Below are 26,639 nucleotides of genomic sequence, written 5' to 3' on the forward strand. Positions count from 1 at the left end.
CAGCTTTAAGGTGGGGCAGTAACCCCCACCCGGCCCCAAATGCTTAGTTACTGCCCTCAGTAAACTGTCATTACTGCTGTTATGACAAAAAGATAGGCCGGAGAAGGCACCAAAACGTGAGCAGCATTTGCTTCCGAGGGGCAGGACTGTGCGAGTGACTTTTTCCCTCCTATTTTTCTGTATTTTCTAAATTATATACAATGAGCATTTTACTTTCATAATTTGGAAAGAAAAAAAGCAAATTTTCTCAAAAAAATCTATCAGAAAAATGAGATTATGTGTGTGGAAGGGCCTAGACAGTGCCTGGGAGGACGCTATTAATAGAAGCTTCCTCCTACAGGCTAAGTTTGAATAAATGAGATAGGGTAGAAAACCAAGAGTGGTATTTACGAAGAGGTAATGCATTTTTGCTCTTTGATAAAGCGATTTCCACAAAAGTGAGTATTTAAATGCTGTGGCTCAGACGAGGGGAGTTGTTTACAGGAGTTTAAAGGAAGAGCGCTCCCCAGCCAGACCAGAAGGCAAAAAAATATAGGGAGGAGGGCGGAAGCAAGCTAGGGTCCCCTGACAGGTGAATAGATAAACACGATGTGCTGCATACATCCGATGGAATATTACTCAGCCTTCAAAAGGGCACAGGCTTCAATATGGAGGAAGCTAGAGGACATTATACGAAGTGAAATAAGCCAGACACAAAAGGGCAACTACTGTATGATTTCACTTCTCTGAGGTCCCTACAGTAGTGAGATTCATAGAGACAGCAAGTCAAATGGTGGTTGCCAGGGATTCGAGGGGGAGGGAATGGGGAGTTAGTGTTTCATGCGAAGGGAGTTGCTGTTTCGCCAGATGAAAAGCACTGTGGGGGTGTATTGTAGTGATGGTTGCACAACAGTGTGAGTATCCTTCACGCTACATAACTATACACTTAAAAATGGTTAAGACAGTAGATTTTATATTAGGTGTGTTTTACCACAGTTTTTTTAAATGTAGAGAGAAAAACAGGATCAGACCCAGAGGAAGGAGGAGTGGGTCAGAGGGTTGGAGCAAGTTGCTGATTCCCTGTGGTTGAGGGTTACTGGCTGGAGAGATGACAGGTGGAGGAGAAGGTCCCGGGAGCATGGCAGAGGGAGAGACAGCCGCAGAGTGGCGCCCTGCCCGGTGAGCGCTCTCCCGGTGAGGTTGCTACCTCCTACCTGCACTTAGGAGGCTGGCCCCAGCGGGTTCAGGGCAACGAGGTTTTGTTGCTGGCAGACTCAGAGGCAGCCCACGTCAATGCCTGAGGGGATCCGAGCTCACAAACCCAGAGTATGGAGTGTGAGAAATCAGGACCCAGGGAGTTTGTGTATTATAAATAAACGAGGCAGAGAAAGAGGCCCTGGCACCGATCCTCCAGGGGTGTAAGGAGGATGCATTGAGCATCAGTTCCATGGAGAAGAGATTCTGAGATCCCTGTGCTGAGGGAATTGGGAAGTGGACTGGCTGGCATCCCCCCCTCCCATAAAAGGGTCCGGATGTCCTGAAAGGAGGGGGGAGGTCACCTTAGCCCAAATGAAGACTAACGCAATGCCTGGGGCTTGGTAGGATAAGAGCAACAGCAAGGACAATTTACTGAGCATTTCCTGTCTGCCACAAGTACTTTTCTCGTTCATTCTCTGCAGCATCCTTATGCGTGAGAACTATCTCTATTCTCATTTTCAGAGGAGGAAGAAGCCAGGCACAGAGGGGTCCATAACCTGCACTCCCAGGGCCTTAAAAGCACATCGGTCGGCCTCCAGTGAGTCTTTGCCTCCTTTCTGCTTTGCTGCCTCCCCTCGGCCCCAGCCCCGGTCCCCTCCTCACTTGAACTGGTGCTCTCGGGAACTGCGGATCTTGGAGGAGAACCGCTCGGCCAGCTTCTCCAGGCTGCGGGAGTACTCCAGCTCAATCTCAGCTTTCCGGCGGAAGAACTCCTGGAGGTCCTGGAGCAGCTGCAGCCGGGACTCAGACTGCTGCTCCAGGCATTTGAACTGCTCCACCAGCTGCGTGCGGATCTCTGTGGGCAGAGGCAAGGGGCAGCGGGTGTTAGGCTGTGGTGGGCACCGCGGTGGGACCCGCCCGGCTGACCTGGGGCCCCTCGGCACAGGCACTGCGATTCCTGCAGCCCCCCTCCCCACCGCCACCCTGGTCCCCCAGAGCCTCTCCGGCATCGGCACGGAGATCTGGCACGGGCTGGCTTCTGTCACATGGTCTCACCCCATGTTTCCCCAAGTTGAGTCATGGCGTGTCACCACCATGGCTTTTGCCATATCCACATGCCGCCAGCATTATTATTTCTTCCATATGATCTAGTCAGTTGGCTCACTTTTCCTACTGAAACAAACGTATTTGAAATGAACGGCTTTGTGTCACTGCAGGGAGGGCAAAACCAGGACCACATGCCATCCTGCGACACAGAAAATGAACTCAACAAAAACAAAAAGTCTGTAAAAGTCTATCTAGAGACTACTGCTTACCAGAGGCCCTGAGCCCAGGCTGCCTGCTCTCTGTCAACAAAAGGAAAACGGGAGGGGGCGGGGCGCTAAAGACTTTCTCCAGATGCAGTTGGGGCTGAGAGCGGCTGAGAAGGGGATGCCAGGGGCTCATGGGTTTCAGGGTTACTTAAGGCCACGTCTGTGTTCCGCGTTAAATCACCTTGAGTTCCATGCATAAACATCTCAAGTACCCCTAGAGGACCGTCACCCACACTTCAGGAAATATGGACAGCAAACCAGGTCTGTGCAACCAGGGCGAAAGTTCAAAAACTGGGGAGGTGGAGATAAAAATCACAAGCAAATCCCAATAACGACAGCCAACCTCATCTTCAAGCCTGTAGCGTGCTGCGGGCCCTCCGCTTTAACTCCTTCCCCGCCATCCCACAAGCTGCTCAACACATCGGTCTCCCCAAAGCACTCTGCTCACACCAGCTCCCTGCTCAAAACACCCCACAGCCCCCCTCTGCCTGAGTATTAAGCCCAACTCCTTAGCATGGAATTCAAGGCCATCCGCTGCCCAGCCACAAACTTTACTTGTCAGGATTTACCCCCAGTAGACTCTCGAAACTGTTCAAACCAGTCTTTGACATGTCCAATCCCACCCGCATAAATAGGCACCCTGTCGGAAACGAGGGCCAACAGCATCTTAGCATCCTTCAGAGAAGTGGTCTTCACAGGGGGCAGCCCTACACTGGGGTACATAAAGGCTTCCCCAAGGGTACACAGGCAGGAAAAGTACAAGGGATTCAGCTGAAGATCCTGTTTCCATTTCCACCCTTCCCTGCTCTGCCTGAGAATGTGTCTCAGTCTAGATGACGTAACTGCTCTCCTTCCCCACTTCCCTCTTCACATTGGTCCTTCTCCTGCTTTGCAGAAGAAAGACCAACTTCTTCATCCAGAATCTGACTATGGCCTAGTGCCCTTAAATGTCAAAATATCTGGGTGCCAAAAAAAAATGGACAATTTAGAATGTTGGTGTTAGCAAATCTTCCTTTGGGATCCTGAACCCTTGCTACTCAAAGTGTGGTCTGTGACCAGCAGCATCAGCATCACCAGTGGGCTTACTAGAAAAGCAGAATTTCAGGCCCCAATCCAGAATTTCTGATTCAGAATCTGCATTTTAGCAAGATCCCCAGATGGTCCTATGTACCTTAAAGTATGAGAAGCACTGCCGTCAACTATCCCCATCCATCTCATTATGAGAAGCATTTCCCACACTATCTTACGTTTATGTTTAGTAATTATTTATCAGATGTATAAAATACCCATATTATTTTGATGAACTGTGTATGTGATCACTGTAATGATAAATCAATCCAAAAGAAAGCTACTTAGAGTTCTATGGGCAAAGGAATAGTTTTCAATGTCTATTTCAGTTTACATACATGTTTTAGATCAAAAGAAGTATGATAGAGTGGGGTGCCTGGGTGGCTCAGTCGGTTAAGCAGCTGCCTTCGGCTCAGGTCGTGGTCCTGGGATCGAGTCCCACATTGGGCTCCTTGCTCAGGGGGGAGCCCGCTTCTCCCTCTGCCTGCAGCTCCCCCTGCTTGTGCCCGCTCGCTCTCTCTCTCTCTGACAAATAAATAAATAGAATCTTTGAAAAAAAAATTGAGTTGCATACTGGAGATCTGTGCATTCTACTCTAGATAAGTAATCCTGCAATAAAAAAGCAAAATAAAAAATTGCTCTGTTATTTCATTTCCATTTGATACATTTAAGAGAGTAGTGTAATTTTATTCTACAAAATCAATATTTACAATATGGTAGAAATGATATCCTCTGTAACTACTTAAATTTATAATGAAACATTTCAGATGTCAAGTTAAAATGTATGAGGCAAGAGAGTTTCTTTCCCCCTGAGTTCACTTAGAGGGTAGGCAAGCAAAAAAGTTTAAAACCTGCTTTAGAGCCCACGTCAAGTACTGTTCCTCCCAGGGAGTCCTGGACTGCTTGACCCTCCCAGCCCTACTGTGAACTCCCATGGTACTTCAGTTTGTCTCTGACTGCCTCCTGCCGTTTCAATTCTTTCATGAACGTGTGTCATATCCACATTAGCTCCTCAAATGAAATTTAAGCTCTGAAGGTGGATTTTCCCCGCACATAATAGATCACCAGGAAATCAATATCTGTACAGCAAATTACTATTTATTTTTACCAAGTGCTTTTACCCAAGGATCTTAAGTTTTGTGATTATGGGAGTCTCGCTCGACACAAACATACACACAAACACCACACACACACCCCACACAACACATACACACCATACACCACATCCCACACACAGCACACCACAAACATACCATACACCACACACCACACTGTACACACACACACACACACACACACACACACACACATATACAACATGACATTATTATCCATTTTTACAGAGGAAGAAAGCACAGCTCTGTGTAAACTACAATCAGGAACTTGTCCAAGGTCACATTTTGTTCCCTGAACTGTAACAAGTTACACAGGTATGCCTATGACATGGCCTATGTGTTGAATTGGATTGAGATGCCATCATTCCCCAAAGGGCAAGCCCTACCATATCAACACATAGTTATAAAAATGTTTTCCAAATATTTTTCAAATTACTTTCAGACCATCTACTATTTGGGACTCAAAATAATCTTAATAGTAATCATTAGCATTTATGGAGTCCATCATTTGTTGCAGGCCCAGTGCTGACTTCTTTGCATATTTATCTCACATCATCTGTCCCCCATAAGGCAGGTGCTGCTAGCGTTCCCCACTCTCCCCCAAGAGATGAGGAGGTAGAGGCTCAGGGGTAAGCAGCCTCTGTTCATAACAGCTGGTGTGTTGCAATTAATCTAGGAATCAAGCCCAGATCCCTCTGATGGCAGCAACGACCCTCCAGATACCTAACTAGACTGAGACCATATTATTTTTTTTTTTAAAGACTGTAATCCATCTGTATTCAACCTCTTGTATCCTTTTTGTGACAAGATGGTGGTCTAAAGAGAATTAATCAGAAATGCTACAGCCACTGCTTTCCTGCTTTACAGGGCATAATCAGGAGCCAGTGTTCTCATATTTTAGAGGAAAAGCTCATAAATCACACTATGATGACAGAAGAGGATTTGGAAGGAGCAGAGAATCTCCCCCAATTCATACCACCAGCTGGAGCCTCCAGGCTGGGTCATGCATAGAACCTTCCTGCAGTTTGGCCAGCTCAGAGTCAAATCCTTCTAGCAGGAAACGGTCCTGGCCGGATCTCCGACTGCAGCTTGCCCGTGCTCTGGAACCCTGAAAGGATTTGATTACCCATCTCGTCATTTCTAACTCCCTTCCAAGTTGCTCCTCCTTGGAGCTGGCACAGATTGGGGTTTTATCCTTGAAGATTTCAAAGGAGTGACAAAAATAAAATAAAACAGAATTGCTCCCAAGGCTCAGACTCCATTCGGCAGACATTCCCCCCAGGGGGCGGTTCCAGCCACAGTACAGCACGGAGCAGCAAAAAAATTAAAAGCTGGTGGGGCAGGGAGGAAAAGGGGTTTGGAGAGTCAGGAAAAGCTCTGCTGTCAGAACCTTGGAACTGAAGATGACCTCTCCAATCACCTAGTGCAGCCCCCTGGTTTTACAGTTAGAGGCATGAGGCCCAAAGACGGGGCAAAACTAATTCTGACACCTGGACTCCTGAAGCACAGCTCTCCGTGGCACTCTCCTGATAAAATTCTCCATAGCTCCCTATTGCTTACAGGATCAAAGCCAAACTCCTCTGACATTCGAAGCCCAAGAATCTACAGCCTGCCTATCCATTCCCCATATGGCTCTTGCTGCTTCTCCTGCAATAGTCTCACCAAAGACCACTGTGGCTGTGCCAAAGCCACTGCCCATGGCAACACTCAGGGCCACCAGCCTTAGGGTGAACAAGGATCCCCACGCTCCCCACCCCATTCACAACTACAACCCCACAAGCAGAGGCAGCAGGTCTTCTTCAGGTTCAAGGTAATTAGAAATTCTATTTTAAAAAATTAATAGATTGTTTTTTAGAGAAGCTTTAGGTTTATGGAAAAATTAACCAGGAAGTACAAAGAGTTCCCAAATACTCTCTCTCACTCCCAGGCACTGTTTCTCCTATTATCCACCTCTTGCATTGATTGGTGTGGTACATCTATTACAACTGATGGACAAAGCTAATATGCTACTATTTACTAAAGTCCAGAGTTTAGGTTAGGACTCACTCTCGGCGTGTTTGGACAAAAGCATAATGTCATGTGGCTATCATTATGGTATCGTACAGAGTATCTTCACTGCCCTAAAAATCCCCCATGTTCCACCTATTCATCCCTTCCTCCCTCCTCTCTACACCCCCTGAAAACTACTCAGCTTTTTACTATCTCTCTAATTTTGCCTTTTCCAGAAAGTCATATAGTTGGAATCATACATTATATACGCTTTTTAAGCTGGCTTCTTTTACTTAGCAATAAGCATTTAAAGTTCCTCCGTGTCTTTTTATGGCTTCATAGCTCATTTCTTTTTATCACTGAATAATCCTCCATTGCATGGAATAATATTCACAGTTTATTTATCCATTCACCTCCTGAAAAACATCTTGATAGTTTCCAATTTGGGGGAATTATAAATATTTTGTGCAAGCCAAATAAGTTTTCAACTCATTTGGAGACATACTTTTTGTTAACTAATAGACTATATTTAAGAGCAGTTTTAGGTTTACTGAAAAAAAGAAGTTCTACTTTTAGATAAGAAATGTAAGAATTTAAAGACTTAGTACAAAATTCAAAAGGTAGACAGGATATAAAGAGAAAAATCTCTCTCCCACCTCTGTCCACCAGCCATCTAGTCCCCCTCGAAAAAGGTAACCAACTTACCAGGTTCATGTGTATCCTTCTAGAAAAAATGGTGTATTTCAAATAGATTATTTCCCCCAATTTTACACACATGACAGCATATCATTCACAGCGTTCGGTACCTTACTTTTGCCTTTTAAGAATACATTGGGAAGTTGAAAAACAAACTGAGGGTTCTAGAGGGGAGGGGGGTGGGGGGATGGGCTAGCCTGGTGATGGGTAATAAAGAGGGCACGTTCTGCCTGGAGCACTGGGTGTTATGCACAAACAATGCGTCATGGAACACTACATCAAAAACTAATGATGTGATGTATGGTGATTAACATAACAATAAAAATTAAAAAAAAAAAAAAGAATACATTGGGAAGGGATGCCTGGGTGGCTCAGTCACTTAAGTGTCTGCCTTCAGCTCAGGTCATGATCCTGAGGTCATGGGATCATCACCCCCTCCTGACCCCCCCCACCCCCGCCCTGCCTTGGGCCAGAGTCCGCTTCTCCCTCTCCCTCTGCCCCTCCCCCTGCTCATGCTCTCTCTTTCTCTCTCAAATAAATGAATAAATAAAACTTAAAAAGAAAATAAGAATACATTGGAAAGATCAGTCCATATCACTTTATAAAGAACTTCCTCGTTCCTTTTCACAGTACTATAGAATTCCACTGTAAAATTTAAAAAATCTTAGCCAGTTCCCTTTTCTGGACCTTCAGGTTGTTTGCAATCCTTCACTATCACCAACAATACTGGAATGAATAACCATATGCAGGCTTCATTTTGCACTTGTGCAGGTGTGTCATTTGTGTGACGGACCCTTCACGTGGAAGTGCAGGAGCGAAAGGCATTTGCACGACTGTTTGGAGATTGCTAAAATGCCCCCCTCTGAAACTGTACCAGTTGGTACCTCCCAGAAGTCTACGTGGGAGGGGGTCACAGGGACTATTTAAAAAACAGGCATGTTGGGATTTGCTTCAAAATAACCTTGGGTGCGGGGCTGGGGAGTGGCAGGCTTATAGGTAACACAAGATTGGCCTTGAGTTGATTGTTGAAGTTTGGCTGTGGTGATGGATGGGAGGAAGAGGCTTGTTCTACTAGCTCCTACTTCGGTAATGTTTGGAACTTTCCATAATAAAAGAGAGGGAGAGAGAAAAGAAAGGCAGACAAAGCCAGAAACTTGAGACAAAGGCTGCAGCACTGGTTAGCAAGTCTGACCAGTTAGGAATGCCCACAACTTGTCCTCGGAGGCCTCTGCCCCCGGCCTGCAGATGGGTTAGAAAGAGGGATCAGAGTGCGACCTTAAGAGCAACTTTAAATGCAGCTTCCCGGGCCCCACCCAATTCTAATCCTTGGGCCCTGTCCTGATAATATGGCAACTGTTCTGACACCTCCTGGGTGGTGAGACCCCACTTTTGCAGCACATTCATCCTGAAAATCAAGACCAAGCGGGCCCATGTCCCCCGCTCCACAGAGAAGGCTGGTATACCCTCGCTGGTAGTTTCTGGAGCTAACAAGGGGGACGGACTGTATGGCATGTTGCCGCTGACAGTGCCTTCTCCTCACATCTGTGCACACACGGTCCCGCCCATTATCACCGTGTCCTATGAGGCTGCTGCTACTATCATTCCTGTCTCAGAGATGAAGCAATTGAGACTCAAGGAGTGGGGGGGGGGGGGGGGGGATTTGCCCCAGGCTCACCCAGAAATTGGCAGAGTCAGGGCTCAAATCCAGAGTAAGGGGCAGACGGGAACCAGGATTACCCGGGCTCCAGGTCAAGGCGCCCTCGCTGGGGGATCCAATGCCTCCGCTTTCAGGATCATGCCCCGCTCCACCTCCTGTCTCCGTCCCATACCCCATCTGTCATCCTGGTGCCATTCTCACCGGTCCTGGCTGTCACCATATCCATCCCAGTGCATCCTGAGCTCGACCTCAAGGAGGGAAACACCGACTTGATAGCACAATGTAAAAGGCTCTGGGTTCACCTGCCCAGGGGATTCAAATCCCGGCCCTGCCACACAGTAAGCTGAGTAAACATGGGCACGTCTGTTTCATCTCCCTGCAACTCAGTTTCCTCTGTAAAATGGGGATGGTAATAATCTATCTCGTATTGTTGCTGTAAGAATGAGCGATCATTCAAGAAAGCTCTTAGTTCAATGCTCTATTTTAGCACTGCCCTGTCTAACACAGTGGCCACTAGCCATAGGTGGCTATTTAAATTTGATTGAAATAAAAAATTCACCTCTCAGTTGCACTTGCCACATTTCAAAAGCACATGTGGCTAGGGGCTACTGTACAGGACAGAGCAAAATATGTCCCAGCACTGCCGCAAGTTCTAGTGGGTAGCACTGGATGAGAGGTTTAATAAAAGCTCTCAGTAGCTATGATCATCATTTATTACTATTGCTTTCTGTGGCCAGCCCAACAGCCAGCATCCCAAAAGAGTCCACTGCCATCCAACTCCAGCCTTAGGGGAGGGAGGTGGTGTGGCAGAGGGAGTGGAGAGACCCACAGAGCCTGGACTCCAGCCGCTGTCACAAGTTGGAAAATTGTCTCTGCCAGACACGCACTGGGAGGTCTTGGGCAAGCAAGCCATTTTCTCTGAGCTGTCTTCCCATCTGCGAAAGGCAGGTAACTATGCTCACCCCGCAGGGGTACTGCAAGGATCAGACTAGAAATGTGTGCGAGGTGCCAGGCACCTAGGAGACCCTGGGCCAACAGCCTCCACAGAGGGGCGACACAGGCTCACAGGCTTTGGGGACAGCCAGCCTGGGCACAAACCTGGTTTTCTCCACTTTGTAGACATCACTTCAGCTCCCTGAGTCTGTTTTCTCATCTATAAAATGGGGAATAATACTACCTTCCTCTTGGGTTTGTCAACAGAGAGATGGTGTGCATATAAAGTACCTGGCGTGATGCCTGGTGCACAGCAGATAAGCAGTAAGTGGCAGGAATGGAATGGGCCATCACTGCTGCTGTAGCTGTGTAGACGGAGCATGGGGCACACTGGGCACTAGGCTAGGTGCTCCCCCAGCCCATCTCACACCCTCCAAACACAACTCCGCCAAGAAGGCTATATTGTCCCTGGGCACCATCCCTGGGGCCGCTCAGTGCTGGGTTCCCTCCTCCTTCTGTCCGCTCCAAAAGCCTGGGCCCTGCACAAAAAGGCTCCGTTGGCCCGGTGCGGGCTCCGCACCCCCACCCTTCTCCCAGCCTCCCATTTGTGAAGAGGCGGCTTGTCATAGGTGACCCGAGCCCCCCAACCCACCCCCCGCCAAGGGCACCTGGGCTCTGCGCCGCGCCACGCTGGAGAGCACCAGCTGCTCGGCCAGTCCCAGCCACCACGTGCTGTCTCCCGGCAACCACGATGGAAGGCCCCCATATGCGTGCCACCCTCCCCACCTGCACTGCGGGTGGAGCTGACTGGATGGGTGATGGGGAGCAAGCTCCTCAGTCTGCCCTCTCTGCTGACTTGAACCAGTTCCTGGCACTTTGCTTTGTCTCCCTCTTTGGGCCAGGGACCCCTACCAAAGACAGTCCTGTATGAACCTTGACCAAGCCCATTTCACATCCATCATGGCTTCTGACCACCAAAGGCTCGGGGAGGGGCTGGGTATCACACCATCAGTGAGGGAACTGAGGCCCAAGAGAAGGGAAAGGACCTGCCCAAATCACAGGATTCAAAGTTGGGCTGGCCTGGCCCTGCCGGGCACTGCCCCAGTCTAGCTCTTCTCCCCACCAAGCACAGCAAATCATCCCAATAATAGAACGGTTTCTCATATCTTTTCACCACTTCAGTCCTAAATCAGTTGTGAGCTGGGTGATGCAATGCCAAGAGCCAGATCTGGGATCAGACTTGCTAAGTTCAGAGACTGGCCTTGAAGCTTGCTAGCTGTGTGACCTTCAGCAAGTCAGTAACCTCTCTGGGCCTTGACTTTACCACCTGCAAAATGGAGGGAATAACAGTAGAGAGTTATTGTGCTGAGTGCTCCCCACGAATTGTCTCCTTATTCAGGCAAAGCAGCGAATATTATGCTACAGCCTTGGGAGTAACTACTACTATTACCTGATTTTGCAGAGGAGGATACTAAGGCACAGAGAAGCAAACTGACGTGCCGAATTTCACTTACACATTAAGGAGTCTTTGGGCTCTAAATCTATACCACTTACCAGGGATGTCTCCTGAGCACTTGCTGTACGTACTATATACCAAGTCAGCCAAATTCTTACATTCTGTCTTCAGCCATCTACTATTCCTAGAGCAGCGAAAGCCAGACTTAGCACAGATAATCAAAGCACATCCACTCCGGAGGCTTCCTTGAAGCAAGTTACATCTGCTTCCAGCATTTTTGGAGGGTGAGGGAACACAAAAGCTGGGTGAAATGATTGGCATTTCCCCCCTCCTCCTCTCACCACCACTCCCTCCCCCAAAAATGAAGCACAGTATATGGGCTAGTGTTTTGAAAAACTAACAGTTATTTAATAATGGTGATGATAATGCTGTCAACCAGTAAAATCTTCCTCTAAGTAAGAGGAAACAATATGGTCCCAAACACACTAGGGAATTAGCATTAGATATACCTCCATGGCTGAAGAGATGGGAAATAGGAGATTCCCACTTCCCACTGTGGTCCAAAGGCAGAGACCCAGCTCCGAAGCCTCCTGACCGCCTCTACCTGGATTGGTAAACCAGAAACTGGACAGGAGAGAAGGTGGGAGAGAGGCTTCCCCACAGCATCTGTGCCGTGTCTAAATAATAGCCATTCCCTCTCATGAAGAAGTCAGACAGAAGTTGCCTCCCCGCCTTCCAGATGTTCAGCAAAATGCAAAGAATGGTCAGAATAAGGCCCCGCCTCCTATTACCAGAAGCTCTGAGTTAAAGTGGGCCGTGATCAATTTCAACACGAGATTAATATTCACGGCTTTGCTGCCCAATGGTCCCTGAAGGATCAGATGCATTTAAATGGGAAGAAATCAGGATTCATTAATTCTGAATTTCCAGCTGCGTCCTCTGACTGAGAATGCTTCTTTTTGTTTTCAATCCTACCCTGCTTCTAGAACTAAAGTAGAAGTCAGAGAGCTGGGGGCCAGCCTGGAAACATGGAGTGTTTCCCAAACGTTAAGGCCATCTTCACAATGTGTCCTCTCTATAAACCATCCATCCTGTGTTTATTCAACATATTTCTTTAAATCACCTTGCTTTCTACATGGAATACTTTATAGTACTGTCATCAATAGAAAAACTTGAATCACTCATCATTAATGGGAGGTGTCTGTAAAAATAAATACAATGGACACAAAATAATGTTATTAAATTCTACCTAGCTTCTGTTACCTGAGACCTGCTTTCTTTTTGATAAAAGGAGTTTGGCAAGGGGCGCCTGGGTGGCTCAGTCGTTAAGCGTCTGCCTTCGGCTCGGGTCATGATCCCGGGGTCTCTGCTCGGCAGGAAGCCTGCTTCTCCCTCTCCCACTCCCCCTGCTTGTGTTCCCTTTCTCGCTGTCTCTCTCTCCGTCAAATAAATAAAACTCAAATGTTTAAAAAAAAAAAAAAAGGAGTTTGGCAAGTATTCAAAGAAGTGTCGAAGGCATGCTAGCACCTAATGGAGACTTTTCTCCTTAAGGTCATCAGAAGGGTTGAAGGACAATTAAAAAGCAAACAACTGTTTCTTTCTGTGAGTCATTGCTGTTCAGTTTTGCCCCTGTGAACCACCCAAAATCATCCTCCATATATACCAAGAGTGGTGTTCTGTCCTCACTTCAGAAAATGGCAGTTGGGGGGGTGCCTGGGTGGCTCAGTCATTAAGCGTCTGCCTTCGGCTCAGGTCATAATCCCAGGGTCCTGGGATTGAGCCCCCATTCGGGCTCCCTGCTGGGCAGGGAGTCTGCTTCTCCCTCTCCCACTCCCCCTGCTTGTGTTCCCTCTCTCGCTGTCTCTCTCTGTCAGATAAATAAATAAAATCTTTAAGAAAAAAAAAAGAAAATGGCAGTTGGTCCAACCCCTTAATTCACAGAGGAGTCAAAGAACGGAGAGCCTCACCCAACGTGGTACCAGAATCTGGGTCTCCCAGCTGCTTGGCCAGTGCTCAGCTATTCTGACTACAGTTCTTCATACACAAGTCCTGTTGTGATGCAAGGAAGTTAGCACAGCGACAGTGCCTGCCACCAAGCTGGTTCCTCACAAAGATTTTTACAAGAATCAATTAACTAGACAAATGAAGTGATGTATGTGGTAGGCTGAATAATGACCCCCAAAAGATATTCAGCTCCTAATCCCTGAAAACTGTGAATGTCACCCTAAAAAGCTGAAGAGGGCTGTGCAGAGGTGATTAAGGATCTCGAGATGAGGAGATGATCCTGGATTATCCAGGTGGACCCTAACTGCAATCACAAGCGTCCTTTTGGGGAGAGAAAGTAGGAGACGGCACAGACAGAAGAGGAAGAGGCCAATGTGACCACAGAGGCAGAGACTGGAATTATGCAGCCATGAGCCAGGGAATCCCAGCAGCCACCAGAAGCAGGAAGAGGCAAGGCATGATTCTCCCCTAGAGTCTCTGGAAGGAGTTTTTGGGGCTCTCACAACATTTTAATTTTGGCCAAGTGAAACAGAATTCTGACTTCAGACTGCGTGGCCTCTAGGACCTTGAGAGAATTCATGAGTGTTGTTTTGAGTCCCCGCGCTTGTAGCGTGGACTGATACGATACACATCACACGCTTTGAAAGCTCTAAAGAATGACAGGATATGGTCTAAGCAGTGAATGATATAGCAAGTCGGACGACCAGAAGAAGGAGGGACCTCATGAAGGAGGAGAGCCGGGGCAGGACTCACAGGATCTGTACAAGCAGGGAGGGCGAGGAGGACATTATGCCGTACACACCTACAAGCATTTACTGGTTGCCTACTATGTGTGTGTTCGAGGAAAGGAGGAGGCGAGATGAAAATATGTATACAGGGCGCCTGGGTGGCTCAGTCGGTTCAGCGACTGCCTTCGGCTCAGGTCGTGATCCTGGAGTCCCGGGATCGAGTCCCGCGTCGGGCTCCCTGCTCGGCGGGGAGTCTGCCTCTCCCTCTGACCGTCTTCCCTCTCGTGCTCTCTCTCATTCTCTCTCTCTCTCTCAAATAAATAAATAAATAATCTTTAAAAAAAATATGTATACAGTAGGATCCTCACTCTCAATCCCCAGTGTGCTGGGAGGATAAGCCACACCTAGGTGAAGAAATCATGAGCAAAATGAGATGGAATAAGGCGTACACAAAAAATGTATGTGCTGAGATACTTATCACAGCATTGTTTATAAAAGTGAAAACCTGGACACAACATAATCCAGCAATAGGGGATTGCTTAAGTATCCTGGTACATCCATGCAACTCTCATGCAGTTTATATATGTTTATATATGTTGTATAATAATAATAACCCTGAAAAATGCCCATAATATATATCACATGACAAAAGTGGGTTACAAAAATATGATGTATAGTTTAGCCCTCCGAAAATGTTACTCTAGCCATTTATACACAAAGACTAAATATTACACACCAAAACGTTAACTGTGGTTCTCTCTGGGTGGTGGGATCACAGATCTTTTCATTTCTTCAGTAAATATTTACTGAGCATCTATGCACTAAGCCATGGCTCAGCAAACTGTTCTGTAAGGGGCTAGATGGTAAATATTTTAGGCTTTGCAGGTCATATAATTTCCGTGTAACTACTCAGTTCTGCCCGTGTAGCACAAGAGTAGTCATAGACACTAAGCAATGAACGTGCATTGCTGTGTTTCAATAAAACTTTATGTACAAAAACAGGTGATGGGCTGTATCTGGTCAGTGTGCTGTAGGCTGCCAACTCCTGTACTAATCACTGTGCTTCTTCTATATTCTTTTTTGTTTTTTGTTTTTAGGAGAGAGAGGTAGGGAGAGAGAGGGTGGGGAGGGGCAGAGGGAAAGGGAGAGAGAGAATCTTAAGCAGGCTCTGCACTCAGCACAGAGCCCAATGTGGGGCTCCATCTCACAACCCTGAGATCATGACCTGAGCTGAAATCAAAACTCGGATGCTTCACCGACTGAGCCACCCAGGCGCCCCAGTGCTTCTTCTATATTCTTCAAATCTTCCACATAATAGGCATTATACCTCTAATATTGGGAGAAACAGTACATTTTTGAAAATACTCAACATCGGCTGGCTCTGGGAAGGCCATGGTTGGGTCTAATAGAGTGACATCTCCTCTAGGGGGTACAATCTTAAATATTCCCAGGGGCTGGGGTTAGGCGGATGACAAAAATGTGCCTAGGGACCCGGTGTAAAACAGTACAGAGCGCACAGATCGGATCAAATATATTCAAATTCACTCTTTAATGCTAATGCTGTATTTGCTAAACAAAAACAATCTATAAACCTCCAGCTTTTGACTCCAGAAAACCTTCCCAGAATATATCACTTCGGCCAGTGCCAGCCCTGCTGGATTCAAACCCAGAGCATGGTGGCCTCCCCTCTGCCACATCTGTCCCCACATTGACCCCCATTAACTCTGACCAGCCCAGGCAAGAGCTGCTAATCTTCACTAAGAAGGTGCCTCCGGCCCTGTGTGCATTCACCTGACAGTAATGGGATGCAGGATGGATTTCCCAGACCTTCTGATGAGAATGCCATATGGAAGAATATCCAAGGCCATAGTGAAGCCCAAATATTTTATGCACATAGCAGCTACTGCTCATGAAGCCTTGCCACGGGATGGGAAGGCACTACATCAGGCTGAATGATTTATGTTTCTGAAAGCCACATGAGTTATTGTCCATTACCTCATCCTGGCAACCTGGCAACTTCTTGCCAATTGATTTTTGTAAAGGAGAGAAGGAGAAACAAGAAGCGTCTGAAAACAAGAAGGGTCTGATTTCAGGCGTGTGTGTATGTGTGTGCATTTGCTTTTTAACCTTTGTAAAACTCTGCAAAGGTTTTCAAAGGGAATCTTTGTCCATTCCATAACAGGGGCAGAGATTAAATTTTCAAGGAGATCAGTGAGTGGGGCCTGGTTATTTGAAGGAGTTTCATTTTTACAATGCATATCAAGCAAGTCCTTACAATCACAGCTATCAATTCTTGTGGTCAGTCAGTGAACCTCCAAGAGAAACTCTTCAGGAGACCCTCCATGCCTCTGAGAATAGATGAAGGGCAGCAAAAACGTAAAGAAAGGGAATCAAGTACCTTCTCAAATGCTAAGTCCAGAAAACTTCTAGGAAAAGCCCCAGAAAAGAAATTAAAAGTCATTATAGCTGCCTAGTGACTTAATAATGGGTTACAAGCCTGAGCGCAGATAATGCTGGTGTACGTACATGCTGTGGTCTGGTCAGGTTATTTCAGACTCAAACATGGACTTTAGAAAGTAAGTTCTGGGTCAGTTCCAGCTCTGCCTCAAGGCATTAACCTCATCCCTGACCTGGGATTAACAATACCTACCTCTGAACTGTGGTGAAATCAAATTAGGAAATATATACATACATGAGAGAGTGCTGCAAACAGTAAAAAGTTATACAAACAGGTGTGATTCTTCTTCATAGTATAATTATTATTACTTTATGAGACTCCGTTACCTGCCAATTAGTAAAAAATGTTGCTTGCATGCCCACCGACTATAACAGCAACACAAGATCAACCAAAGAGAAAAAGGTTACAGCTCCCTTAGCAGACACATCTCCCAACGTAGTAGCGAATTTCCATGGTCAGACTAGAATCCAATCATTCACACTTGGGCTCAGTGCAAGCACTTACCACCCCAATATAAATCTGTTTGTCCTCTTAACGCAATATGGAACTCTTTGCCAAGCTCATATTTCATGTCTTGAGTCCTATTACCAAAGGGGAAAAACACCTCGTGTTTATGAGCTTGCCACTTGGCAGCACAGCGTAGTGGGTTCTTTCTGCTTGCTCCCTGTTCGGGCGATAATTCTTTGTGAGACTTTGGGCAAAGAGCTTCACTTCTCTGGGTCAGTCGGTCAATGGGTTGCTTTTGTGGTCCTACTATGAACCAAGTTCTGGGCCTCAAATTCCACAGAATGTGAGGTCATAGGATTGAGGTCAGTTTCAGCATGAAGAGTTTTATTATACGTCAAACAAGAGGGCAATTTCATACGCTAATACACTGCTGCGTCTTGTTTGGGCCTAAATCAGGTTATGTGCTCAAAAGTCCCATAAGAGTCATCTTACAGCCAAAGTGCCTGCACTGACCACATGGAGATGAGCTTCAACCCCCAGTCCTTCCCCTTCCTCCTCCCTTTGCCTCTGGTAATTTCTCCTTGGCACTGAGGTGAGTTGCCTGATGTAGTCTGCTTCAGCAAGAACACAACAGTAACAGATTCTAACTTCCAAAGTCTCACTCACCATTCTCCCTCCCAAATGAGGGAGGATGCTGTGGGTTGGGTTATCAGGGAGACAAACGGATAAAATGCCATTTAATTTTGCATTCCAGTTTCCAGGATGAAGCCTTTTGGATCCTGAAAGTACTTTATGGCAGGAAACATAAAGTATCAACAAGCACAGACAAATGCTAGTGATGCTCATTCCTGTTCAGTGTCTGTCTTTGAATGGTCAAGGGGCACTAGGCAAAACCATGATCATGACAAGCTCTCACCCATCACTCCCCCACAGGAAAGAGACATCATAGACCTATAGGCACCTGATACGGAGGGTGGCAGTCTAGCCCTGGTCCTACTTTCAGAAATTCTAGGGACCTAAGTGATCATCAAAGCCAGCATTTCCTCCCAGGGAGTTCCATAGACCCCTGTGCCCATGAGCTGCCCGCCACCGTTCCACCCTGAAACTCACCCCTCCCTGAATATTCCCTGTGCGAGGAATTGGCACCTCTATTTCCCTACATGCTTGAGCTAACATCTAGCCATTCCTTACCTTTTGTTTACCCCCATGCCTCCATCCATCACCAAGTCCTATCCATTCGATTGCCTTAACATTTCTGAATTTATCTATTTATCTCTATCTCCACTACCACCACCCTAGTTAAAGTCCCCATCATCTCTGAGCTGGACAAGCACAACAGCCCCCTAAACTAGCCCCCATATTACTGTTGCCCCCTTCCCAATATTTTCAAATCAATTCTTCTTTAGAAAGTAAAAACCTAATTCATACCACCACCAGCAAGTTTCTGTCTTCCCTACTCTCCACTTTCATGTGGCTTATGAGACTCTATGTATGGTCTCTCCCTGCCCCCACAGCCTTAGCTGGTTCCATTTGCCCCCTACTCACTATCTTCCAGCCCTCCCCCCAGCCTTCTCTCTGCCGCTTGAACATACCAAATTCTTTTTTGCCTCAGGGCCTTTGCACTTGCTCTTTCTTCTGCCTGAAATGCCCTTCTCTTCTTCTCTCCATTTCTCCATCCTATCCCATCTAACTCCTATTTATCTTCAAGTCTCAGGTTTGAAGAAGTTGAATAACTACCTTACAGTGTGCTAAAAGCATTGGATGAGATTATGCATGCAAAAGTGCTTGGCATGCTGTCAGAGAATTCAATAAATGTTACATATGCATTATAAATGTTTAAATCTGAAAGATCATTCTTATCCATGCCCCTGTATTTCTTTTTTTCTCCTCTAAGTTAATAGCTTTATCTTCAACTCTGGCAAGTCTTTTCACAATGCCCAGGAGGGAGACAAAAATTCTCTTATTTCTACCTAGACCTAGAAATCTCACAGATACTTTCTTTCCTCTCCATCTTATATTAATTTTACTCCAGTACTCAAAATCCCCCCTTCCTCCTCAGATGTGGATGACCCAATTCATATCTAACTTTCTGTTTCTATATTCATTCATTTCCACATTCACTCAAGATACATCAGCATCTGCTCCAGCTCTGTGCAAGGACAGGAGGACACATCTACAGGGATGACAGAGGACCTGCCTTTGAGGAATTCAGCAGAGACCAACATAGACAAAAAAAAATCACACTACAATGAGCTAGAACAGATATGCACAAAACTGCTTATGGGCACACCAAGAAGGAAGCAGGGATCTCTGCAGGGGGGATGGCAGTAGCCAAAGTGGTCAGATAGGCTTCCCCTGGCCTGGCCATGGAGAGCGCATAGGAGTTCACCAGGTTAGGGGACAGCAGAAAAGGCAGCATCACTAGGGCTTCTCCCACACTTTGGCTTAGAACAGGGATAAGTGAGAAGGCAAAGGCCCCAAGATCTGGAAGTGCACAGCCTGTTCAAACACTGGCAAAGGGTCTGATGAGGCTGGAAGTTGAAGTTTAGCAGCAGGCAGAAGAAACTCCGGTAGGAAGGGTTCCCTGGAGCCAGAGAGTGAACAACCTTGAAGGCCACATTCAAGGGCTCAGATTTTACCCCACAGTCAAGGTTATAGGAAAACCCGATGGCAGCATGGAGAACAGGTGAATGATCGGTAGAGGAGATGGGAGATAAGGAGACCAGTTAGGAGGCCACTGCAGTACTACAGTCAGGGACAGGGAGAATCAACTGGGAGATATTAAATTCCTTCCTTAAAGTAGGCATTTCACATGTTGACTGGCAAATCCTGGTTTGTTAACTTTGACAAGAGCTCCGTGGATGTGCCACAAGGCCAATTTCAAATGTGGAGTTTCTAGTAGTAGAGGTCACACACAGCCTTCTCCCTTACAGTGTGCAGCTCAGAGTCCCGCTGCACCCGCGGGTAGTGGGGATAAAGATGTGATGTGCAGTGGCTGCTGACACAACGCGTGGAGCTCCAGCCCAAACCTCGAAGACAGGTGTAGGGGAGGCACCCCAGCATCAGTCTGCAGAACTGATTTCATAAACCTATAAAGAGGGCGTCAGTCTGAGAAAAAGGGCAGCTTCTAAGTAAAATATAAGTGTCATAGTTACCCCTCACCCTACTAGTGTGAACTCCTATTCACATGTCAAGGCCCAGTTCAGATGTGTTATGGGAGACACTGTGAATCTCATGACAAAGCGTGGCAGTTGGAGGTAAGGACTTCTCCCATACTTGGCCTTAGACTGAGGATGGCCCTGGTGTGACACAGACCCGCGAGAACTCAGTGGCACCTGAAGGAATGGAGCTCGGAGAGCACAGGACCGGGTCTTGGAACGAGAATGGTAATCCCACAAGGGCACCCCCTGCAGGGTGCGATGGGGCAGTGATGCTTCACTCTTGGCGCCTGGCGGGAAGCAGACGTCAGCTACAGCCCCAGCAGGCTTGTTCGTGGCACACGTGAGACACTTTGTGAAACCTGGAACTGCTGGGCCCTTGCCTGGATGTCCCCTTCTGTAGAGAACATGAACGTGGGGTTACCGCAGCCACCAGTGAAGTGAGGTGAGGGATCAGGGACCTCTGGGGTTGATCAGTTTTGAATCAGATTCAAAACCCATCTATGCAAGGCAATTTCACACACCTGATCTCATGTAATGCTGACCACAAACCCAGAGGAGCTCATGGACGAGAAGACTGAGGCTCACATGATAAGCTCCCCAAATCCCCCCAGCCAGCATGTGCCACCAGCCAGAATCTGAGCCCAATAAGGCTCACCCCCCCCACACCCCACCCACAACGTCAGCTGCCTTGGATGATTGTTCACCAATGCACCAGAGTCCCCAGTACTGGGGACAGAATTATTGGCCCAATGAATGCTTCCAGGGAAGATTCCAGGCACAATGATTCATGAGAGAGGGAAAAGAAAAATAACAATGTGCTGTCAGTGAAGAGCGTTCGAGCGCTTCCTTTTGCGCTGCAGGAATTGGACGCACTCTGAGCCAGGTGTTTCCACAGGGCCAGCCAGATGACGGCCTTTGGAGAGATATGAAGCCTCAGGGAGAAAGGAATGCAGCCCGCGCCTGAGCCGCATGAACAGATGACATGGTGCGAGCCAGAGTCCACGCAGCTCAGATGGGCGCCTAGACTCTGAGAATTTATTACCCTTCTCTGGCCTCTCCCTCCCATCCTGCAAGACCCAGCTTTCAACCCCCCACTTTCTGAGTTCAGGAATGAAAGGCCTCAAGCCCCACCTTCCACCCCCGTGACCGTCTCCAGAGCCAGAGAGGGGCTGTTGTTTTGATGGGTGTTTTCCTCCAAAGCCAGTGGGAGAAATGCCCACGGATCAGGTTTAGCTCAAGTACCCAGCGAACCTCCCATTAGCATTTCCATTAGCATTTCAGAGCCGCTGCTAATCACCCAGGACCCTAAACTTAAGGGAGGGAGGAGGGAGGGAGGGAGGGAAGGAGGGAGGGAAGGAGGGAGGGAGGGGGGGAGGGAAGGAGGGAGGAGGAGATGCCTGCTTCTCCAGAAACACAGACTTTTTTCTGAGGAGATGACCAAGCAGGACTTGAAAAAGAAACTGCCCCTGGGAAAACATCAGTCCTGGATTTCTCTCCCTGGGCAGGTAAGCCCAAGGCACGGTCACCCACAATTTTGCAGGTAGCACTTCCCAGTGTTCCTGCAGGAAAAGACCTAGTAAGTCTCGCTTGCCATTCTCTTGGGCTACAGAAACACCTTTACAGAATAATTTGCTCCCAACAATCTCATCTCCTGGTAAGACAGAGGAAGGGCTGTGGGCTAAAGCCAGACTTGTCTACTGTGGCAAAGGTGGTCCTGTGTCTAATACCTTACAACCACACAATGCTTCATGCGTTCCAAAACCCATTTACATCCATTATCTATTAGACCCCACATGGCCTCTGTGCACAGTGGAGGACCCGAGATGTCCAAAGTCTAGGTGCAGGGCTGGCAGGCTGGCTCCTGGTCTCGCCATGCCCCCTCTGGTGCCCCACACTCCACAACAGTTCTGTTGGGTGGGTGAAGACGGAGGAGTCTCCCTGCTTCCCACACCACGGCACTTCACAGTTTATCATCCTTCCCAAACTCTGTGCATGGGCTGATGAAAGAATGAACAAATCCCTTGTCATCATATGAGACGGGCAGGGTAGACATCATTATTCCATTTTCCAGGTGAGTAAAGTGAATCTCCTAAATCCATCTGACATGTGTGGCTTCCCCGAGGCCCCCAGTAGCTGTGAACTGTGACACAGGATTTTTGATGCCCAGTGTGACAGATTAATTGCATTAACGGCCCCACTTCCTCAGTCCTTCCTATACCCACAGTCTTTGCCTCATGACTTGACTGTCCCTCTCTCACTAAAGTCGTGAAATCTAGTTCCCCATCCCTTGAATCTGGGCAGGCCTATGACTTGCTTTGGCCAAGAGAATGTGGTATGCCCATTCCGGCCTGGACCCCAGAGGCCTTGAGTGTTTCCACTCACTTCTAGACCCCAGCCATCACCGGGAACACATGCCTGGGCTAACCTGTGGGAGGGTAAGACACAACGAGTGGAGATGTGTTGCCCTAGTTGCCTCTGTCAGCCCAGCCAAAAACGGCCCACCCTGGACATGTGAGTGAGCCCAGCCAAGATCAACAGAGCTGCCTAGCTGACCTCCAGATAACTCCAGAAGCATGAGCAATAAACACACGTTACTAGGGCACCTGGGTGGCTCAGTCGTTAAGCGGCTGCCTTCAGCTCAGGTCATGATCCCAGGGTCCTGGGATCGAGTCCCGCATCGGGCTCTCTGCTCCGCGGGAAGCCTGCTTCTCCCTCTCCCACTCCCCTTGCTTGTGTTCCTGCTCTCGCTATCTCTCTCTCTCTCTGTCAAATAAATAAAATCTTTAAAAAAAATAAATAAACACACGTTACTAAATGCCACTGAGGTGAATGTGGCTGGCATGCACAGTTCTGTGACAGTATTCACAGACTTGTAGCACCTGTTTTACCCATCTATTCATCCACCCATCCACCTGCCTATGCCTCCATCCATTCATTCAGTGTATTTGTTGAGTGCCTACTATGTGTCCAGCACTGTGTTAAACACTAGGGGTACGGTGGTGGGCAAGGCAGACCCCGCCCTGCCTCCATGAGCATGCAGACCAGGAAGGAGGACTGACAAGCAATTATACTTCAGTGAGATGAACACTGGGGTAGCGGTAGGACAAGCACAGGGCAGGCACAGGGCAGGTGCACCTGACTGACACAGGGGTGGAAGCAGGTAACATAGAAGCAGAAATCTAAAGGCTGAAGAAGAGCCCGTGGGGTGAGGGGAGGGTGTCAGGGAGGCTTCTTCCCAGCAGAAGACACAGCCTGGCAAAGGCCTGATGAGACACATAGCTGGTTGGTTGGACACCTGAAGGAGGAGGGTGGGAGCGGAAAAGGGAGTCCAGAGGGGCTGGCACCGGGAAGACCCAATCATCACCCCAAGAAGTTTTTCTGTATTTACTTTCAAGGTCAAGTGAAATTCAGAAAAGGAAAAATAGGAGCCTTTTCTATGCACAAAGGCCTCAGAACATTTCCAGTGCACCTAAGGAGGGGGCTGGGCCTGGAGACAGCCTTCTAAGGGCTGCAGGAGAAGTTCTTGCGTTTTGACTGTAAGGGACATTTGCTACCTGCCTAACGCTGCGGGTTGTTTGCTACTTCTCACCCCAGCCCCGTGTCAGGAAATGAGAGCTGACTGCTGGAGCCCGCAGCACTGTTCCCGAGCAGCCAGTCAGAAGGAAGCGAAAGTTATGTTTCACCTCTATGGAGAAAAAAGAGAAAAAGAAAATCCCAGGAGTGGCTGTACGTCATGGCATTCCTGCATTCAGCCAACAAGGACTCCTTCCTTGGTCACATTCTGCAAGCCCCCGGACAAGTGCCACAGAGGCCTAACCCATACCTGGACTTTGACCTTGTCCTCAAAGGCCTCAAGTCTTTCTACACAGGTAGAGCCCAGTGGGGGGGCGATCTGTTGAAAGCAGACACTAGGGAAGTTGTCTTGAAGCTGGGTGAGAACAGTGACACCCTATTTTTACTTAGACTATATCTTTTTCTGGGGTCGCCTGGGGAAGGTACCTCAAGACACTGAGGAGGGAGCTCCACCGTGTGCGGAATGGCCTATAGTAGTTAACAGGGGGTTAGGGGTGAGATTCAGATGGAGTCTGAGGAGTTCAGAGGAGGACAAGATGGGCCATATCTGGCTGAGGGAATCAGGCAAGGCTTCTAGAAAGAAAGATGAGTCAAGGACTGAGGAGAATGGGGGAAAGGCCTAGAGGTGGACAGAAGCCCCCCAAAAGCACGGAGGTAGGGAAACCTGGGGCCTAGCTGGGGACTCCTTCTGGATGTGTGCAGCACAGCCATCAACAATATGAAAGAGGAGCGTCAGTTGGCAAGGCAACTTGGAGCCAGGTCAAGGAAGTTCTGAGAGGCCAAGAGAAAGAGGTTGAACTTTACACAGAAGATAATATCAAGACAAAGAACGTGACATCAGTGGTGCATTTCAGGAATATTACTCTGGCTGACTAATGCGAGGAGCTGGAAAAGAGAGACCAAAGCCAAGGGGGGGTAGTTCGGCAGGTCCTGCCAGAACCCGTCAGAGAAGAGGAGACAGATGTGAGAAGCAGACACCAAACGGCTTGCCGGCTGGCTAGATGGAAAGAGCAGAGCCACAGGTCATCCCAAGGTCTCACGTCTGGGAGGATGGCTGTGAAAGCCGTGGTCATGGGAAAGACGCGAGGGGCCACTGGTTTGGGGGGCGGGGGGGAGGGGTGCCATGGGCCCCGGGGTGCTGGATTACCTACGGGGCAGCAAGGAGCAGGAGGGAAAGCAATGGTAAGGAAAGGGCTGCTGCTCTTGAAAGGCAGGTTTGGAGAGGAGGATGAGGGAGCAGTGAGGGGCCAGCTGGAAGGAAACCTCCAGGCTTCAGGGGAGGGAGAAGCAAGGGCAGACCAGGTCCCAGGGGAGCTCCGGCCACTCCTCCCACACCGTCGCAGGTGCCCTGTGAAGACACTGTTCTAGATCCCAGCCCACCTCCATCGGGCCTTACTGACGTCTTCACAGCTGGTCTCCCCCCTCCCACCATAGAATGTGTTCGCCGTGAGGGCCTCCTTGCAGCAACTCCTGGGCCTCAAATACTGCCTGGCACATCAGAGGTGCTTGGTAAGCCCCTGTCAAACGTTGCAGGGACACGTTCTACAGGACCTGTCTGGCCACAGCCCCAGGAAAGGGGGGTACAACGTGATCCAGCCCCCCACCTCCAGTGACCAGGCACGGACGCTGATCCAAGCTGGCGGTGCGGAGAGGGTGTCTACTCACAGGCTGGTCTCTCTCCCAAACGTTTGAACTAAGACACAGGGGTCTTTGATGTCAGTCACGACAAGCCATGCAGACTCTGGGCTGGTGGCCATCTTGGGCCACGCGCAAAGTGAACAGGTAGAGGAGGCCCATGTTCAGAGACCGAGGCAGGAGACTGGAGCGGACAGCGGCGTAGACAAAACTCACACAGCCCTGGCACATGAGCCCAGCAGCCTCCATTCCTAACCTCCCCGTTCCAGCCCTGGCAGGACTGCCTTAGTGCTGTTCTCAGTCCCTAGGCGTCGTGGTGAGCCACCAGATTCACCTGCAGGAAGGGAGGCCTCCTTCCCCCAGCTGCTGGGAGTGCTGTCAGCCCTCTGTGGAGATTGAAGAAAAGTGCTTCACCACAGGTCACACTGCCTTTCAGCGGCAGCCCACATCCAAGACGGATCAGCATGGGGGTATAGAGGCCTGGGCCTCTTGCTCCAACTTGAGACGACTCTGAGGGCCTCTCCAGGTTCCAGAGTGTTGCACAGAGTCGGCTGAGGCCTTCACTGGTACTGCTCCCTCTGCCTCACTCTCATGGGTGTTGACCCTAATAGATGTCCTACATAGTAATCTCCATCTCAACACCTGTTTCCCAGGGATCCCCACCCTCAGTAGCCCTAACATCACCTATTATATCCTTACAATAAACTCTTTGTACATTAGCAGCATGAGTACGTCTTGATTAGACTAACAGTACCGGTTTTCTAGAAATCCATTTCAATTGTGATGACTCCTCCTTTTGTATTCCCAAGAGCACTTACTCCAGTGTTTTTACAAAGAGTAGCAATAATAATAATAGGTAACTTTTATTGAGTAAATACTATGTGCCAGGCATCATTCTAAGCCTTTATAAGGATCATTTAATCCTCACAGCATCCCTATGGGGCAGATGCTCTTATCCCCATTTTACAGATTTTAAAAGAACAATTAAGCAGGGGTAAAGTCAAAATGAAAATCCAGCCCACCAGATAGAGAATCTGTGTCCCTAACCCCATTTAGCCATGCCTCCTGCATCAAGAACACACAATTACAATATCAAAGAGTCAATGATTTTGAGCTGGATGAGGACTTAGAAATTATCTAGGCCAGTCATTTTATTTTACTGAGGCTCAAAGGATGATTTTTTTTTATGCTCAAGGTCACACAATCCAGCTGCAACATACAAGCCCTTGA

At 48.2% G+C, this 26,639-nt stretch overlaps 1 protein-coding gene across 1 annotated transcript in view; it reads right to left on the reverse strand.

The window, feature by feature from the left end:
- The window catches only part of SRGAP3 (SLIT-ROBO Rho GTPase activating protein 3), a 240,152-nt gene that overhangs the window by 121,497 nt on the left and 92,016 nt on the right, over window positions 1-26,639 (reverse strand). Inside the window, 1 exon segment of the mRNA XM_027584523.2 lies at window positions 1,840-2,032. Within this exon segment, the coding sequence (XP_027440324.2) occupies window positions 1,840-2,032 (193 nt within the window).

This window comes from Zalophus californianus, chromosome 1 (assembly GCF_009762305.2).
Source record: "Zalophus californianus isolate mZalCal1 chromosome 1, mZalCal1.pri.v2, whole genome shotgun sequence".
NCBI lineage: Eukaryota > Metazoa > Chordata > Mammalia > Carnivora > Otariidae > Zalophus > Zalophus californianus.